This window comes from Epargyreus clarus, unplaced genomic scaffold (genome assembly GCF_041222505.1).
Source record: "Epargyreus clarus isolate Ecla_fem2 unplaced genomic scaffold, WU_Ecla_fem_2.2 ptg000026l, whole genome shotgun sequence".
Taxonomy (NCBI): Eukaryota; Metazoa; Arthropoda; class Insecta; order Lepidoptera; family Hesperiidae; genus Epargyreus; species Epargyreus clarus.
The window spans coordinates 17,883,093-17,901,459 of record NW_027332233.1 but is presented as its reverse complement, the minus strand read 5'-3'; the positions used below and the strand labels follow the sequence as shown (position 1 = coordinate 17,901,459).

Here is an 18,367-nt window from a genome sequence, read left to right as displayed (position 1 = left end):
ATGCTCTGCTGTGTGAAGTTAGCAGAGCATTATTTCATTCTGCTTTATCTCCGTGTAGGGGTCGTTCAAGTATTACGTAACGCAATTTGGGGGGGAGGGGGGGTCTTGTAAAACGTTACGATGCGTTACAGGGGCGGGAGGGGGTCTTCCGTAATACACGTTACGTAACATTTTTTTTAATAAAAAAATAGGGAATTCAAACTCCTAAATTGGCAACCCTTTTCATTTACGTTTTACGGGAAATCCCTTGAATGAGTGGGTTCAGCCGACTTAGTTCGGCTTTTTCGGAGTTGATGTTTTATTAGTTTTTACTCTTATTCGGATTAAAAATCTCTTGTTTTATTTCTTAGTATTATAAAGTAAATATGTAAGTAAAAGTATCCCAAGGATAAAAACTATAACATAACTTTTTAGCGAGTTTAGGGTAAAAATTGACACTTGAGTGTTACGTAACGTTAGGGGGGGGGGTATAGAAAAACGTTACGGTGCGTTACAAGGGGGGGAGGGGGGGTCAAAAATCTTCAAAAATTGCGTTACGTAATACTTGAACGGCCCCTGAAATCGCCAGAACTATTCCTGAAAACTATCAAGAACTATAGAACTCATGTGCATGCGAATAGAACTCTCATTTTTTAGTGCTCTGCTGGCAAATGCTGTGCTAAGTTCACCAACATGTATTATATAGGATATTTAGTCGTGAGTCGTGACACCTTCATAAAATAAGTCGTGCCTGTCGTGTGACGGTAGTGTTATGATGTGTAAATTAGTGTAAAAATAACCGGATTATAGTTCACGATAAACTGCTAGTCCGCTTTGAAGTTGTTGCGAGCAGGTGTAGTCTTGCAATTTGCTATGGCGATGCGATTTGTTTCTATATTCAGAGGGGACTAACTGTTTTACGCGGACTATATCACTGCAATTTGATTGCATGAATTTTCTAGAGGTATATGTGTAATAAACCACTTAACCTCTTAATAGATTATCGAATGATAAACTTGTACGGCTGTATTATCCTTAGCTCAATTGCTTGATCTCCGTACATTATAAAATCAATTTGTATGGATTACCGACAGGTGTGAACCTATTGCATTAAGACCAACTGACACTTGGTTAGATTTTTTTTATGGATTTCTCTGCCGCGGGGGTAGCGGAGAGGATATGCCGGATTTTAAATAATAAAAAACATACATTAAAAAAATGTATATTTTAGTATTTATTGTAAAGATTGTTGACCTCCCCCCAGGGGTTTAAGCTGCGATCGCGTTTGGTTATCGAGCTGTCGAGCATCTATATCGATTCGATTGATCAAGTCATCGAAAGAAAACTCATGCTAAGGGTATATTATACAGTATTTTATCTGTCACTATTGACACGCTAATGTCAATCCGACATTGACATGACGATTTTTATCAAATAGTGACTGTACTTCGTTAAATTCATATTCATTTAATAGAATAATAAAATAGAAAACCTCTGTATACTACAAATTAAAAAAAACTAGTTTGTAATTTAGTTGTATCCATTATCCTTTACTTCTTGATTTTTAGTTTTTAAACAAATAGTTTGATAAACTTCACATCAGAAGAAGCCAATTGAAACAATACATACGTACGTTATCGGAGCAAATTTTGGTGCGAACTGTAAAGAGAGATGTGTTGGCAAAGAGGAACCACTGGTTTCTATGCATAGCGCGTTTTAATGTAGGTAAGTGTTTATTTTTCATCGTTAACTACAATGTGCCAACTGAAATTGTCAATAAAATATCGTAATAAAGAGTAACTGTTAATTTGTGTGTGTATGGAGCACGGTTTTTGCGGCCGGTATTGTGCGGATTGTATCTGCAGTGTGTGAAAGACAGCATTCGGCACAGCTACTTGCCGCGCGCATTGTTGATTGTTCTAACATTTTGTGGGTTATAAAGAATTTATAGGTGTAAGTGTTAACATTAAATAATAAAAAGCATAATACATACCAATACTTAACATTTTTATCGTGGCTGGTTTGTCTGTATAATGTAAACGATGGTGATTATGTTATTATGTATATTTAAGAATTACTGTTTATTTTATACATTTACCTAATTTGATTATTGAAAAGGATCCCACTTGTAAATTGTTACAGGATTTGTTTTGTCCAAAACTGCAACAACTAATTAAATAGTAAGTTAATTAACCATATTACATACCTAATTACTATTATATTCCTTGGCATGGTTCAGACCGGACTACTGTTTTCCATAGCTGGATGTTGGAAAATTCTGTAATTTTCACTGAAATTGATGATTGGAGCTAGCATAGTACTCCATAACGTAATGACGCCATATTTTTTAAAAAGTCCAGAGTAACTACCCAGAACTGAGATGTATTGATAATAAATATACATATATTATGATAATTTGTTCTCCACCTGGATGTTCTACATCAATGTGAGATTCCGTGGTAGGAATGTATTGAGGCTGTTTGGATCATAGAGTTCATTTGGAATATATACTTTATCATAGTTTTATTATGGTAGTTTATCAGACCATTAATATACGGTGTGAATTTTTCAATAGGATATGAATGACAGAATCTAAAAGTATGAGGAATAGTGCTGGGCTACTGATGAAAAAGTAAAATTGTATGATTAGATTAAAAACTAGTTTTTTTGGTAATAGGTAATTGAATGAGTTCGTTTTGGAAGATACCATCCTGTATTACTGTGTCTCTGTGTAGCATCCTTGTAACCGAGGTAAGCTATAATAGATGTTGAGCTATAGGAAAAAGCTTATTTTCAATAAAATTTATCTTTCTCTCTTACATTCACATACTAAGGCTTACCTAACCATCCTCCTCAACACAGTATTGTCCCACTGCTGGGCATGGGTGAAGACCCATGAGAGAAGCTCTAAGTGGGATTTAGGCTAAAGTCCACCGTGCTGGTCAAGGGTAAATAAATGCTTAGAGTTCATACTTCATTGAAAACATTTTTTTTTATAAATGATTGTCTGGTGTAAACAATAGCTATTTTTAAAATAACTTATTTAATTACCAGTTATAAATTGTTTTTCTTAAAATTATTTATACAGTTCTAATTTTTATCAAAATGGAGCCTGGAACTGCCCTGAGCTTTTCCACTATTACTTTTACTTTGACCATCTACACCTGTTTGAAAAATTCACCTGTGTAAAGGCAAATAATAAGTATTTGCATGGGCCAATTAGCACATGAATTTTTGTTAATTGATGTTAAATTTGTTTTCAGGCATTACTCATATATTATTAAATCATTGTCATAATAATAATAATTATTATTATAGGCAGATATTATGTCAACTAACATGCTTTTAACATCATATTTTAAACAATAAAATAATACATAAATAAAACTGTTGCAGTTAATAATTGGAAATTGAACAGAATTACAATGGTGATGTGAACATCGGTGTTTACAAAGTCATTGGGATAAATTCTTTTTTGTATGATTTTGGAAGTTAGCTTAACAAGATATTTTAACATATTGACTGTATGTGATTTTAGTTCATACATAAATCAAATTTGTTATATCCTTTACAGTTTTACATAAGTAAAAATAATAATATGATACTTTTAATTTTTATAAAAATCTGCAAAGAAATGGCGAGCTCATGTGTAAACATAATATGTATATTTTCATTTTGTAGGAAAACTGTATGAAATGCATATTTATGGAATGTACAATAATGAGCTAACTTTTTATACAGGGTGAATTTTTCAAACAGGTCTTCAGGGCCAAATCTGAAACTATAAGGATTAGCAAAAAATGCTGAAAGGCCTCATAACTCCTTACAGCATTTTTCGTTAATCCTTATAATTTCGGATGTAGCCCTGAAGGCCTATTTGAAAAATTCACCCTGTATATACAGTATCTGACCATTGGTGTCAGCTTTTAATGGTAAAGTATTTTTAATTTTATCAACAAATTACCAATTATTTTACATTTATAATTGGTAATTTGTCAATTAAATTAAATTTACTTTTTTCTTTGACTGCAGAACTGCAGTTGGATCATACCCCCCATATATTTCTGCTACTGCCATAATAAGGGAACATTTTTTGAAGGTCATACTTAATGTACCATATTTCTTACTTCTTACATGTAATTATAATTTTAATGCATATTATTAGCACATATTCTGTAGTAGTTACAAACAATAAAAAATAAAAGTCAACAACCTACATTTTTAAGAAAAGCTTTTAAAAACTTATGCATGTTTTTTTCAATTATTTTTAGTAATTTTTTGCAATATTTGGGTAAAATATTTAACATTGTTTTATGATGTCACGACCTTTATCTAGAATTATAATGTCTAATTCAGATCACAGACTTTATTAATGAAAGTTGTTATCTTCTTTAATAAATTCAAATTTATGTATTCAAACGTGACTCGGTACAACTAGAGATACAAGCATGAAAAGAGAAACGTCGCATGGAGAGCGCATAACGCTTTTTCCTTACGTTATCGAAACTGCGCAGTGCGCTTTTATTATTCTCTAAATAAAATATCCTTGCGGATAGAATCCTAAAATAGGCGACAAAAAGCATGACAGTTTTTATCATTGGAGATTTGAGTGGGACGTTTCGTTTAGCGGTCGGTTGACGGCGTGTGGGTGTGTGCAGCGCGATGTGGCGCGGCGCGCGGTGGCGGCTGGCGGCGGCGCTGGCGGGCGCGGCGCTGCTGGTGTGGGCGTGGCGCGGCGGCGGCGGCGGGGCGGCGCGCGCCCGCCCGCCCGGCTCGCCCGTCGACGGCCGCGAGCTGCCGCTCATCTTCATCGGCGGCGTGCCGCGCTCGGGCACCACGCTCATGCGCGCCATGCTCGACGCGCACCCCGACGTGCGCTGCGGCCAGGAGACGCGCGTGGTGCCGCGCATCCTGCAGATGCGCCAGCACTGGATGCGCTCGCAGAAGGAGAGCGTGCGTCTCGAGCAGGCGGGCGTCTCGAAGGCGGTGCTCGACAATGCGATCGCCGCCTTCTGCCTCGAGGTGATCGTTCGCCACGGGGACCCGGCGCCGCGGCTCTGCAACAAGGACCCGCTGGTGCTCAAGATGGGCACCTACGTGCTGGAACTGTTCCCCAACGCCAAGTTCCTGTTCATGGTGCGCGATGGTCGGGCCACCGTGCACTCTATTATCACTCGTAAGGTGTGCGTTTCGTTCTATCTGTTAGTGTTAATAAGATATTGATAGTCGGCATTTATTTTAAGTAAAAATCATCAAAATAAAAATATATATATAATTATTGCGGTCTACAAAATGGGTTATTTAACGGACAACGATTGGAGGCACCCTTTGAGCGTTTTATTGCTTGTGTTGGGTGATGTAAAGTAAGGTGTGCGACCTCTTTTTTCCCTAGATAAGTAGCAGCTACTTATTGAAATTTGAAAAATATAATACTCTTAAAACATTTCTATACAAATTGTACATTTACTTTTACATTTATTGTACATTTTAAAATTTGCAATAAAGACGCTTCACCTACATCGTAGATATTTCGATTCATTATAACAATATTTTAAATCAGTTATAGGTTAAGAGGGTCATTGAATTTAGTGTAGAAACTTTTAGCTAAATAAGTATGATGAATGTGTATGTCCTCGCTCATTTTTATCATAATGTAAACAGATTAAATAAAAAAAACAGAATTTACTATTTTTTTCTTAACAGTAGTTTTTAACTATCTAGGTAATAGTTATTTTATTGGTCAGGTGACAATAACGGGCTTCGACCTGTCGAGTTACCGGCAGTGCCTGAGCAAGTGGAACCACGCGGTGGAGCTGATGCACGCGCAGTGCCGTGCGCTGGGCGCGCGCTGCCTGGCCGTGCGCTACGAGGCGCTGGTGCTGGCGCCGGCCGCCACGCTGCGCCGCGTGCTGCGCTTCCTCGACCTGCGCTGGGACGACGCCGTGCTGCACCACGAGCGGTACATCAACCAGCCCAACGGTGTCGCGCTCTCCAAGTACGTATTCGTCCACGACACTTCAGCTCGTGAACATCCTCAAGGGAACTCGCTATCCCCGAATCGGTCCTCTGGTTTTATGGTTCGATGCGTCTAGTCTCGAGTAACACAGTTATTTCTAAAAAGTCTTTGAATATTGTTTTTATAATATGGGAGTAAAATAAACTAAAAATGTTTTATTGATTAAAGTACAAAACTTTATATACAAAACAAGGCGCAAGGGCCCCTGTACTGGGTTGGTAGCCCGTATTACTGGTTGCCCCGCTCATCACCAGGACTAAAATTTAATCAAATATACACATGTTTTAAGAATTATGACTACTTAGATTAAAAGCGTGTCCAACTCATATTAGCGCATGTGTGTGTGTGAGTGTGTGATGGTGTGTCTTAGTGTTTGTGATTGAAAGAGTGTGTGTGATCCGAATTTCACTACCACTGATATAATGAAAGCAAATAATATCTTATAACAGTTGTTCTGTTTCATTATAGTTTAGTTGCAACAAATATTTTATAGTGACTTCTTTCAGCTTTGAAATAGTTAACGGGTAAATGTTTAACTTGCTGGCAATTGTGTGGAGTAGCAGACGAGCATGCAGCCCACCTGATAGTATGTGGCTACTGCGCCCATGCACATATGTAATCAACCCCTGATAGGATTAGGTGTTCCCACCTGAGATCCATTGATGCGCCGCTACCCCTAAGGATTAAGCTGGAACGCCTCGGAAAAGTATATCTCCCCTACCACACCCTTTAAACCAGAATACAGTAACATTTAACTCCGCTGTTATGAGGCAGAAATAGGTGTGGCGATGGTGCCGCCGGAGTTGAACCATATAGGGTTCTACCACCCTAAAATCTTTGAATTTCTTCAAAGCGGATAATTTATCACCGCCTGCGTGTACATGTCGGTAAAGTCGGTCACAATCTGCAAGAAAATTCGAAGGTCGTACATACGATTCGCTTATACATTTCAGCGTGGAGCGGTCCTCGGACCAGGTGGTGCGGCCGGTGAACCAGGACGCGCTGGACAAGTGGGTGGGGCACATCCCCGCCGACGTGCGCGCCGACATGGCGGAGCTGGCGCCCATGCTGTCCGTGCTGGGCTACGACCCCTGGGCCAACCCGCCGCGCTACTCCGCCGACGACGAGCCCGGCGCGCCGCCGCCGCACGCGCCCGCCGCCGCCCACGACGCCCACGACGGGCACGACGCGCACGACGCGCACGACGCGTCCGACGCGCACAACGCACACGATGCGCACGACGCGCAAGAATCTCCGCTCGCCCCTCACCCACCCTAATATACGACTTTTAATCTATGTCGCTTTGTTTTATTATTAAAACGATACCGACGGTTAGCTCATTACCACCGATAGAGAACTTAATATCTAATTAGTTTTTTTTGCGGTGTTATGGACATTTCTTCTTTCCAAGATTGCATCTGCAAATACTCATTTATTTGCATTGAAATATTTTAGAAAAAAGTTATCGCTTGACACCGACAACTCCCCTTTTTCCATAATTATAGCAGCAACTTTTATTTGTATATGCCTAGGAGTTCCAAATTGTCTCTTAAGGTATGGGTAATATCTAAATATGAACTGAGAAAATATCACAGTCTTGTCCGTGACCCGCTTGCCCTATTCAGTCCTTAACTTTTTACACAAACTATAGTCTGATTCAGAATTAGGTGTCCAAAATGTAAACAAAGAAATGTCATTGTCAAAATACGATTACATGTGTGGTAAACCTTAAATATATTAACAAGAAACTAAAACTTTATGAAACTCAAAAAACAAGAATTTAATAAATAAACACAATTTAAGAAACGCGGTATGAAAACGAGAAATCATTAGAGTTCCACCACGATCACATAAATGAATAACATCAACTACGAAACTTAAAAATGGCGGCACAAAAAATGTTTTGGATCCCGATTGTGTTACCATTATCATATTTTTATTTTCTACCATAAATCTTGTTTTTATTATTATTACTGTATGAAACGAAATTGAGTTAATATAAATATTGAAAAATATTAATTGATCTTAATTTATGTAGGTTACAATTTTATTATCGTTGTATTACTTTAATATCGTCAAAAATAAGAAATTACCATTTGAAACGTATTTTCTTGACAGGTCAACACCTTTGTTTACATTTTGGACACCTAATTATGAATCGGACTATATTCATAACTATTATTAATTTGCTTAAAAGTATCTATATTTATAATGGATCTAGACGATTCTTGAATCTCTCATAAACAATAAATGACTTTTGACTGAATATGAGAATTACAAAATATCGCCACGTGTACCTATTAAATAAACATTACAAAAGATTATTGTTATACACAAAAAATGCAGAATGGACTTAAGCATTTTATCGTTTTTAAAACAAGATGCGCCATCTATTGAGACACTTGTAAAATTTACACTTATAAAATGATCACAAGATGGCGCAAACCACTTGTTTACACATTTATTGCACCTTATTGCTTCCAGGACTGGTTGTCTATTGAGAAGTTGAAAAGCTCCGTATTTGTCGTAGAATAATATTTTATACTGAAGAACCAGTTATGACACATAATATAAAATTATTTGACCATCATTAAATTAATTTAAAAACACGTCAATTTTCTTTATAAATTAGTAGGTATTTGAATTTCTAGTTAGCAGTAATAAAAACTTTGCGTCACCGTTTTCAGAATAAACAGTCCTTAGTTAAATATAATATAAGGATTAAAAGCTCAATAACATATTTTTATCCGCTTTCGCTAATTTGCATTTAGAGTTCAAGTGACACCAATGTTTTTTTTTTTTTTTTTTTTTTATAATTTGAGAGTAGCAGACGAGCATGCAGTCCACCTGATGGTAAGTGGCTACTGCCGCCCATGGACATCTGTAATCAACCCCAGATAGGATTAGATATTCCTACCTGAGGTCGGCCACAGATGCGCCGCTACCCCTGAGGACTAAGCTGGAACGCCTCGGAAAAGTCTATCTCCCTTACCACACCCTTCAAACCGGAACACAGCAGCGCCTAACACTGCTGTTATTAGGTAGAAATAGGTGTGGCGGATTCAATTTCAATGTGATTCTGAACCTTCCACCGTATAACTACTCATACCTACTGCTTATTATGACCTTCAAAAGACTGAAGCTGAAGACTGTAGATTTGTAATTCATTTTGTAACTTTATGACTCCTAGCCCGTTTTTGTCTACGAGGGTGAATTTTTCAAAAGCAAAGCACATAAGCGTCCGCTGGGTTATGTGGGATTTTTACTGCACTTACGGCCACGGGGGGCCGGTCCCGGCGCTTGGTGGAGACTGGAGAACTCCGGGATCTCTGACGGAACACAACCGGTGTCCAACAAACGCGACGCACCAGTCGGGCTTTACCCTGGAGGAAGCAATTTACGCTCCTCCCAAACTATCTGGTTAAACACCATATAGTTTGGGAGGAGCGACGGGATGAGACCACACATACCGACGTGCCGGCTGGACGGTTCGAGTTTCCACTCTTGCCGCTCGCAAGCCCGGACCCCCGTTTTAGTAGTCTCTTACGACCGGCAGGGTACCTTAGCTCTATTCTAGTCTCTGGACTACAGGGACAATGACTCCTAGCCCTAGGACAAGCTTTTTAGGGTTCCGTACCCAAAAGGTAAAAACGGAACCCTATTACTAAGACTCCGCTGACTGTCCGTCTGTCACAGGGCTCTACCGCTTAAACCGTAATAGATAGACACTTGAAATTTTTACAATGTATATAAATCGTGGGCAACTATAACAACAAATACTAAAAATAAAAAAAACATGAATATAAAAGGGGGTCCAAATACAAGAAATCAACACCCCTACGTTACCTGTAACGCCATCTTGTTCACTTTGGGTTAACTATATCAGGTTATCAACGCACACACTGCATACGTATTGTCTGATTCATTATACAAATTAACAACAAACTAAAACTTTACGAACTACACACATTTTAACAAACGTCCTATGAAAATAAGAAAACATTCGAGTTCAAACACGACGATCAAAAATAACATACATGTCGGAAATCGCGGTACTGAGGCGCTTCCGGAGCGCTAGCGCCATCTAGTGGCACTCAATAAAGTTAGTGTTGGAATGCGCCGGTGTGGGAACCGACCGGGCTTGCGAGCGAGACGAGACTAGACTTTACTGTTGGCGGTCGGCCGGTGCGGACACTAAAATTATCACGCGTTCCTCGAGCTACTTATGCCTGCCTACCTAAGTTAATTCTAATCGAAGCAATTCCTGTGTTGTAATAATGACCACTGAAGCCCACAGAAGATTACGATGAGCGATAAAGAACCACCAATTCCGAAATACATTAGTTAAATATGTTTTATTCAGTTAGAAAGTTATTGATATATAATATTGACGATTATAAATCGGATTTATTTATTTTGCTAAGTAAATAAAATGATCAGTCGATATTTACCAGTAAGAATACGTTTAATAAAAACGCCATCTTATGATGAAAGCTACAACTAAAACGAATTCTCATTGAGTTACATTTAAAATAAGCGCCATCTATGATCTAACTGTCATCGATAAGCTATATTCACAAAACCCCAATAGATGTCGCACCACTTAGTTTTTTTTTATATTAAACTCTACATCCTAGGAGTTAAAAGTTAAAATTGCATAATAAATTAAAGACTAACATTCACGATTCACGAAACGCCGTGAGCCGCGACCTGAATTGATCTGATCTATTTGGGTTTGATCTGCAGATCAAACTCTACAAAATAAAATATATATATAAACGAGGCATGAAAAAAATGTTCGTAAAATACTCTCTAATCGTATTCGAGTCGTGCGTGCATATTATAGATGGCGTTATGCGCATAACTATTTTCCACTGAATTACCTATATTACTTTATTGATTTTCCTTGTTGAGTGTTATTTAACTTAATTTGTTTTTTTCGATACGATTAAAATTACAACTTTAAATTAAATATTATTATTACAAACTTTAATTTAAATTTAAAATTTCGTAAATTTGGGATTGTTCTGTGTTTAATAATAACGTTGCAATGACTGTTATAAGTTATTATTTTATTATAGTTAATAGTTAACTATGTAATTGATAACAAAAGTAGTGATAGCCTAGAAGTTAGAAGCTCGACCTCTCGACCGAGAAGTCCGAGGTTCAAATCCCAGGTGCACCTCTGATTTTCTTAATTTATTTGCGTATTAGAAATTACTTGCTTCCTTGCACTTGCTTTAACGACGAAGGAAAGCCTGCACACCTGAGAAATATATAAAAAAATCTCAAAGGTATGTGAATTATGAAGTCTACCAATACGCACTTGGCCAGCGCGGTATAAACTACAGCCTAATCCTTCTCACTCTGAGAGGAGACCTGTGCCCAGCTGTGGACTAATTATGGGTTGATGATGATGATGATGATGATGTAATTGTTGTATATTTGGAGAGAGCAAGAAAATGGATCTAATATTGGCGAAATTTAGTTAATATTCACCACTTTAAATTTTAAATATGCATATACCTACTAATGAAGCTACTTCCTACTATGATAAAAAATACTAAAAATAAAAATAAATACCTGGTACGGAACCCTCCGTGCAAGTTCGACTCGCACTTGGCCAATTATTTAGTAATTTAATGGTTGAAACTAAATCGGTGGGTCCGAAATTCAAATCCCAGGCAGCTCTGATTTTTGAAATTGACGTCTTTAATAAGGAAAATAGTGAATAGTCAATAAAATTATACGTCAGATTGTCCTAAAAAAAGGTTTCAAATGTTGCTTAAGTCTCCCAATTATGTCTGGCCTATTCTCCTCTCACAGGTCGAAAGGAAACCCGTGTCCAGCAGTGGGAGTTGGACAGTGTTAATTAACGCTAATGAAGCGTGTGGAACTGAAGCTACTTTAGACCACACATTTTAATCGGTCGAATAATCCATTGTTTGATAATATACTTTCTTACACAGCGTTTGTTTAATAATCGATTTCAACTTCTTTCTGGGATATTCGCAAGGTAATTTTCATAGCGAATACAACCATGTAAAGATTTAGCCACCTTACACAATGTAGAGGTACTTAAGTGCTGCCAGTTTATTTATATTTGTTTATTACTATTTTGATCGAATAATTCACTATATTTTTTTATATAAATAATATTTCCGTAAATTTATCGACTATGAACTGTTAATATTTTATTAGCGACGCGAATAAGTTTTCTGCGAGAGTCATCACATCGTAGACTTTATATTGCACGTCAGCGGCGGACTACGCTCGTCGGAGTCCCGGAGCGAAAATGTTGAATGAGGCTCGGGGCGAAAAGTTGAATGAGGACCACTGTTCTTTAGGGGTTTTATTTGAAGCCGATCTCGAAGCATTATTATTCATTGACAATGATTATCAAAATATATAAATTTTGGCGTGGCGTTCAGGTTTAAACTTTAAATAGTGTGTTGAACTACGCGCTACGCCACCGCAATGCGTATCCATTGCGTATCAAATAATGTGCGATGCGATCATAAAAATTTACACAAATTGTGAGTAGAAGTGAAAAATCTGACGTTTATAATTTAATTATATTTGTCTATCCGTCTTTCCGTCACATTCATATCATTGGGTCACAAGAGTATCTACATAAAACGAACATAGGTGTGTTTCTTGACTTTCTTGATTCAATTATTACGGCGACGATGCACAAAATACTGAATTCGCCCTCGGCCGCGTATTTTATTTATTTCGTGTTTCAGTTTTACTCCCTTCAACGAATCTCCTCTTAAAATACGTAAACAGTTGAACATACAACCTGTCCAAAAACCCTAATATAGTATAGGGTAACAATCCTGCAGTTCGACTGAATCCGAGGAGTCCGCGGGCAGGAGTACTCTAACTGAGCGTGAGTCGTGAGCGGCGGACCGTCGACCCGGCCCACCCGACCGCCCCGACCGGCCGCAGTTTGTTTATAGTGTTTATACGCACGCGGCGCTCACTCCACTACTCAACTCAACTCAGTGTTGTGCTTGCCGCCGAAGTGAGAGGTTGCGCCGTATCGTTTTCGAGCGCTTTTGCACGTGTTTGGTTTTCGTCGATCGAGTGCGGAACATGATTTTTTTTTGTGGACGACCCATGATGTGCTATGATTTTCTGATTCTGATACAATCGACACACGTGTAATTTGATTAAGTGAATTTGGAACTGTGAAGTTTCTGTCAGTCGAGTATGCAGCTAGAGCGTCCGTTCTGTTGTCGCGGTCGGTGAGCGCGCGCGTGGATATGTTCGTGTTATCGGCGCTCGCGCTCCTGTGCTCGTGGTGGGCCGCAGCGGGCGGCGCGCGGCCCGCGCCGCTGGCCGTGCCGCGATGTTGCCCGCGCGATCACACGTTGTCGCCGGAGGCGCTGAAGGCCGGTCTGCTGCAGGCCGCACACGTCACAGAGTCGTGCAGGCCCGTGGGCCCGGACGCACCGGCTTGGTCTCCACTAATTTACGCACCGGCTCGCAGTGCCTTCCTGGAGCGAGGCCGATTACCCGTACACTGGCACCTTGAGGATTCCGCGTTGCCCAAATGCGCGGAGCTGCGCGTGTTGCCAGAACATGCCGCGCCGTACGCGCTCCTGGCGAACAATGGATCTTTGCTGCTGCGCGGGTCGGTAGCCCTGGCTCTGCCGCCGGACCGGTACTGCGCCGATACGGCCGCTGCTCTAGTTTGCGCCGAGGATGCGGCGGAGGGCAGGGGACCTTCGAAGTGTTGCGCCGAGGGACGAGCGTTCGACGGATCTCGCTGCGTGGAGGACGAGAAACGGGCAGCGAAGGCCCTGCACGAGCTCCGGAAGCTAGCGAACGGGAGCGCGGTGGGCGCAGGGTGGCCGACGTGCTCGGAGGGCTCGCAGTACGCCGTGGTGGGCGTGCTGAGTGACGCGCAGCTGCTGGTGGGCGGAGCGCTGGAGCTACGAGCGGCCGGCGAGCGCGAGGGCGCGTCACCGCGACTGGGGGCGGGCGAGTGGTGCGCCGAGGCGGTGGCAGGCGAGGAGGCGGACGGCGTGCGCGTGCTGACGTGCGAGGCGGCGGCGCGCTCGCGGCGGCCGGCGCAGGGCACGCGACACGCTCTCTACGGCGCGGGGCTGGCGGTGGGCGCGGCGTTCCTGGCGGCGACGCTGGCGGCCGGCTTCGCGTTGCCGGCGGCGCACCACGCGCTGCACTGGCGCTGCCAGACGCATTACGTGGCGGCGCTGATGCTGGGCGACGTGCTGCTGGCCGCTACGCAGCTGGCCACCGACCGCGTGCCGCCCACGCTGTGTCGCGCTCTCGGTGAGCATCCTACCGATGCTTATTGTCCACGAAGGTTCCTTTTGGAGCTCCAGTTAATGTGAAAACTTTCATTCTGTGCATGTGCGGTGCGGTGCAGCTGTGTGTATGCATTTCCTGTTCTTGTCGGCGTTCTTTTGGCTCAATACGATGTGCTTCAACATTTGGTGGACGTTTAGGTAAGTAACTATTCTATTGAATATAATTCTATGAAGTATTGTAAGGATTATGGCGGTATACATTTAATTTTTTACACAATAATCTTCATATTTTTGAAAGTAAAAGTAATATTATAATTATAGAGAGATACACTGAAGTGTAGACATTTTAAAAACTAAAGTTTTGTATTTGTGTAAACAGATGTTTAGTTACAAAAAATAATTTTATAAAGTCACAACAATAATAGATCAATTTCGTGTAGATGTACCAAGTAATACCAACTTATAAGAATTACCTATTCCGCTAGACGAGAGAACAATTTATACGTGTTGTAAAAATAAAACAACAAGACTGTTTTATGTGGCTTTCATCGACATCGGAAAAGTAATTCATATAGTAAACTTAGGTCATTTCTGAATGCTTATTATTAGTCAGGTGTCATTATACGAAGAGGTAAAAACCTTATATACGAAAGCCAATTTAATTTGATGAATATCTTCTAACTAGTCGCCATTCTTAATATGTGATACCTGTAATTCGACAAAATCCTTACAGACTACAGGACAAAATATCATATTATTATTTTAAGGTGTGTGTTTTTATTAATTAACGGTAATGCAAATAAGCATAATTAACCACCAGATTGTAAGTGGCTGACACCCATGGACATCGATCAGATAAGATTAAATTCTTCTCCGAGGTTGGCCACAGATGCGTTCCTACCGAGGAAGGCTAAATTGGAACGCCTCATAAAAGAAATAAGTACCAATGTTTTCATTACCACACTGCTGTTGTTAATAGGCAAAAAGGTGTAAACACGTTAAAAACTTAATAGAGAAGGAAGAAAATAGGATAAATTGTAGTAGTTGCATCCCATATTCAATAATCAGATCAAATACATTTTAATGGACAAAGATTCCTTAAACCTAACACATCTACTTTTTTAATGAAGTACCAATCCTTAAATTTTCAAGGCGAGGAGTACCTCAGGGGTAGTGACGTGATCTGTAGACTTCACGTAGAAATATCTAATACTATCTAGAGTTGATTACAGATGTCCATGGGCTGCAATAGCTACTTACCATTGGATGGACTGCATGCCCGTTTGCTACTCCCATATGATTTAAAAAATATACGGTTAAATCGTTCAGACATCGTCCAGTAGGTATTTGCCAAAAATTGACATCAAAATCCTGCAAAAAAACAATGATAGTTTCTGACGTTTCTGATAGATGATCACGAAGAAACTACGGCTAAATTATGACCTGGCAAGTTCCTGTGGGATACTTACAACGTATGACAATGCACTAATCCATGTCGAGGTTACAGGAAAAAAATGGTCGCCTAGTCTCTGTTAAAATTTTCTTACTCCATGCTAAGAGGGTTGGAGTAAACAGTGAGAATTTCTCTTTTAAAGTTTATCCAAAGATTGCGACCTAATTATAATTGTGAATTTAAGTAATAGGAAAACATGCTCGCGTTTGCTTGCCAAGTCGTCCATGGTGTTAATTCACTTATATTACATTTTGTTTTTCCTAGACTTACAAAAAACATACTACTATTATTGTCGCAGCCTACTAAATAAAAATCAAATCAGAAGTTGGTTGTAAAAGGCGTTGCACCAGGCGGATACTACATGCGTGATATTTTGCAGTCGATCAAATCAACCAATGTCGTCCTTAGCGTGTGCGTGTTTTGCAGTTCGACTGCGTGATATAGCTAGCATGTCGTTACGTGGGCGCTATATGAGAGCTGTTGTTCGGATGTGCGCAGGGACTTCCGGCCGACGTCGCTGGAGCGCGGGCAGGAGGCGTGCCGGCTGCGCGTGTACATGGTGTACGCGTGGGGCGGGCCGCTGCTGGTGGCGGGCGCGGCGGCGCTGCTCGACCGCCTGCCGCCCGACGCCGCGCCCGGCGTGCTGCGTCCGGGCTTCGCCGTGCAGCGCTGCTGGTTCTACGGCGACATGGAGATCCTCGCCTACTTCTTCGGCCCGGTAGGCGTGCTGCTGCTCGTCAACCTCGCGCTATTCGTGTCCACCACGCGCCAGCTCACTTGCGGCCTGTGGCGCCGCGACGAAGTCAAGTCCACATCAGAAAGGTGAGTTCACAGAGTCCTATTATAAGTGTCATCAATTATTTTTCTCAATTTCTTCCAACGGCATTTCTGCATTTTTGATAAAACAATTGTATAATTTATAAAAACTGTTACATAAACAAAATCATCGATAGGTTCAAGGTCTCCTAGTTATAAGTTAGGATAAGCTCATCCTGGCAGGTTCGCCATGTTAAGAAAACGTTGCCGGTCTTATGTATTCGTCATCAACCCATTACTGTCCCACTGCTGCACGGGCACGGGTCTCCTCTCAGAATGAGAAGGATTAGGCCATATTCCACTGCGCTGTTGGTAGACTTCACATTCCTTTGAGATTTTTTTTATAAATCTTTTAGGTATGCAGGTTTCGTCACGATGTTTTCCTTCACCGTTTTAGCTAGTGATAATTAATTTCTAATACGCACGTAATTTCGAAAAATCAGAGGTGCGTGCCTGGTATTTGAACCTCGGACCCCTCGATCGAAAGACCGAGTTTAATCGAGATCGAAAGATCGTCTTATGTATTAAAAGGCATGTTACTTCAATGATGTGTCTAATACCTACTAAGCTTATGCTAACTTATAATTAGGAGTCTTACATACACTACAATAATACCGAAAAGTCGATTGGCGTGCAACATTCATAACTGTGTTTGGGTGCAGGGCGGCCCTGGGGCGCGTGTGCGCCAAGCTGGTGGTGGTGATGGGCGTGACGTGGGGCGCGGACGTGATATCCTGGGCGGCGGGCGGGCCGGAGTACGTGTGGTACGCGACGGACCTGCTGAACGCGCTGCAGGGCGTGTTCATCTTCCTGGTGGTGGGGTGCCAGCCGCACGCGTGGGCGGCGCTGAAGCGCGCGGCGGCGGCGTGGTGCGCGCGCGCGCCGCACGCCGCCGCGCACTCGTCCTCGCACCTGCCGTCGTGCGGCGAGTCGCTGACGCATACGACGGCGGCGCCGCCCGCGCCCGCCGCGCCGCACGCGCCCGCCGCGCCGCAGCGGCTGCCCATGGAGACAGTCTGCTGACCGCTCCTCGACTCCCCGTTCTATATTTATTCCACAGTATTATTTTTGTATTTTCGCTAACGACTACGACTGTAAGAATAATTATATTGATAAGATAATGTAAAGTACCTGTGGTATGAGTCGCGTTCGAGCGCGACTGGAGGCTCTGTATATACGTATTTTAGTCGGCCCGATAGTTGTATACGTGTTTGTATATGTATGTGTTAATTTATATACTGAACTGTAATGACGATTCGTCATCGGTGAACGTCTTGCCCGTTCGATTGACTGTTGAAATAAAACGATAATAAAACCCCTAACTTCTTTTTTTCTTTTGTATAAATGTAACCTAACCTAACCTAACGAGTTTAATTATAAGCTATCGTAACGAAGCTTTGATAAGTAAAGATATTTCGCCGCCCTGAAATGGAATGAAGCCAGTTATCTTTTTGAATTCTTGACAAATAAAAAACATTTTTAGAGAAAATGTACGTATAAATAACTAATACTGCTTAATTTACATAACAAATAAATAAGTATTTCAAATATTTTAGGGACATTTTAGCATGGAGACGTGGCAAAACTTTTTAACGCAACTATTTCAATTCTCAAAACTGGTTACATTTTTTGTCAGGAGTGAGTAAGCTGAGAGTGAGGCCTTTACTAATATATGGTAACGAACAATAGCTATGAATGATAATAATGTAACAGGCGGCGCGGATAGAGAGCGCGCGTTTATATCTTTTGTGGGCGCGCGCCGCTGCGAAACATTCTAGTCAAAGTAAAAAAACTTTTTATTACATGTTATATTTTTATTCTTGA

The 18,367-nt window shown here is 41.1% G+C and overlaps 2 protein-coding genes across 9 annotated transcripts; both read left to right on the top strand.

The window, feature by feature from the left end:
• The first annotated feature begins 1,366 nt into the window (after positions 1-1,366).
• Positions 1,367-7,291, top strand: Tpst (tyrosylprotein sulfotransferase). 8 transcript variants are annotated; one of them, XM_073087668.1, is made up of 5 exons: positions 1,367-1,700; positions 2,122-2,159; positions 4,607-5,160; positions 5,724-5,974; positions 6,949-7,291. In XM_073087668.1, exons 3-5 carry the CDS (start codon positions 4,642-4,644, stop codon positions 7,271-7,273), a joined length of 1,095 nt encoding a protein of 364 aa, XP_072943769.1. In that variant the 5' UTR covers positions 1,367-1,700; positions 2,122-2,159; positions 4,607-4,641; the 3' UTR covers positions 7,274-7,291. The 8 variants fall into 8 exon arrangements, with proteins under 8 accessions (XP_072943769.1, XP_072943771.1, XP_072943767.1 ...); XM_073087670.1 differs by having other exon boundaries at positions 1,368-1,700; positions 4,638-5,160; XM_073087666.1 differs by having other exon boundaries at positions 1,368-1,704; positions 4,638-5,160.
• A 5,648-nt stretch (positions 7,292-12,939) lies between these two features.
• On the top strand, positions 12,940-17,865 carry mthl1 (adhesion G-protein coupled receptor methuselah-like 1). The gene is made up of 4 exons (XM_073087381.1): positions 12,940-14,296; positions 14,394-14,472; positions 16,226-16,549; positions 17,206-17,865. Exons 1-4 carry the CDS (start codon positions 13,264-13,266, stop codon positions 17,564-17,566), a joined length of 1,797 nt encoding a protein of 598 aa, XP_072943482.1. The 5' UTR covers positions 12,940-13,263; the 3' UTR covers positions 17,567-17,865.
• Positions 17,866-18,367: the final 502 nt, after the last annotated feature.

Coding starts and splice junctions, on each gene's coding strand:
- mthl1 (XM_073087381.1), top strand. CDS start 13,264: ATGTTCGTGTTATCGGCGCTCGCGCTCCTGTGCTCGTGGTGGGCCGCA. Junction 14,473..16,225: donor AACATTTGGTGGACGTTTAG/GTAAGTAACTAT, acceptor GGATGTGCGCAG/GGACTTCCGGCCGACGTCGC. Junction 16,550..17,205: donor GTCAAGTCCACATCAGAAAG/GTGAGTTCACAG, acceptor GTTTGGGTGCAG/GGCGGCCCTGGGGCGCGTGT.
- Tpst (XM_073087668.1), top strand. CDS start 4,642: ATGTGGCGCGGCGCGCGGTGGCGGCTGGCGGCGGCGCTGGCGGGCGCG. Junction 5,161..5,723: donor ACTCTATTATCACTCGTAAG/GTGTGCGTTTCG, acceptor TTTATTGGTCAG/GTGACAATAACGGGCTTCGA. Junction 5,975..6,948: donor AACGGTGTCGCGCTCTCCAA/GTACGTATTCGT, acceptor TATACATTTCAG/CGTGGAGCGGTCCTCGGACC.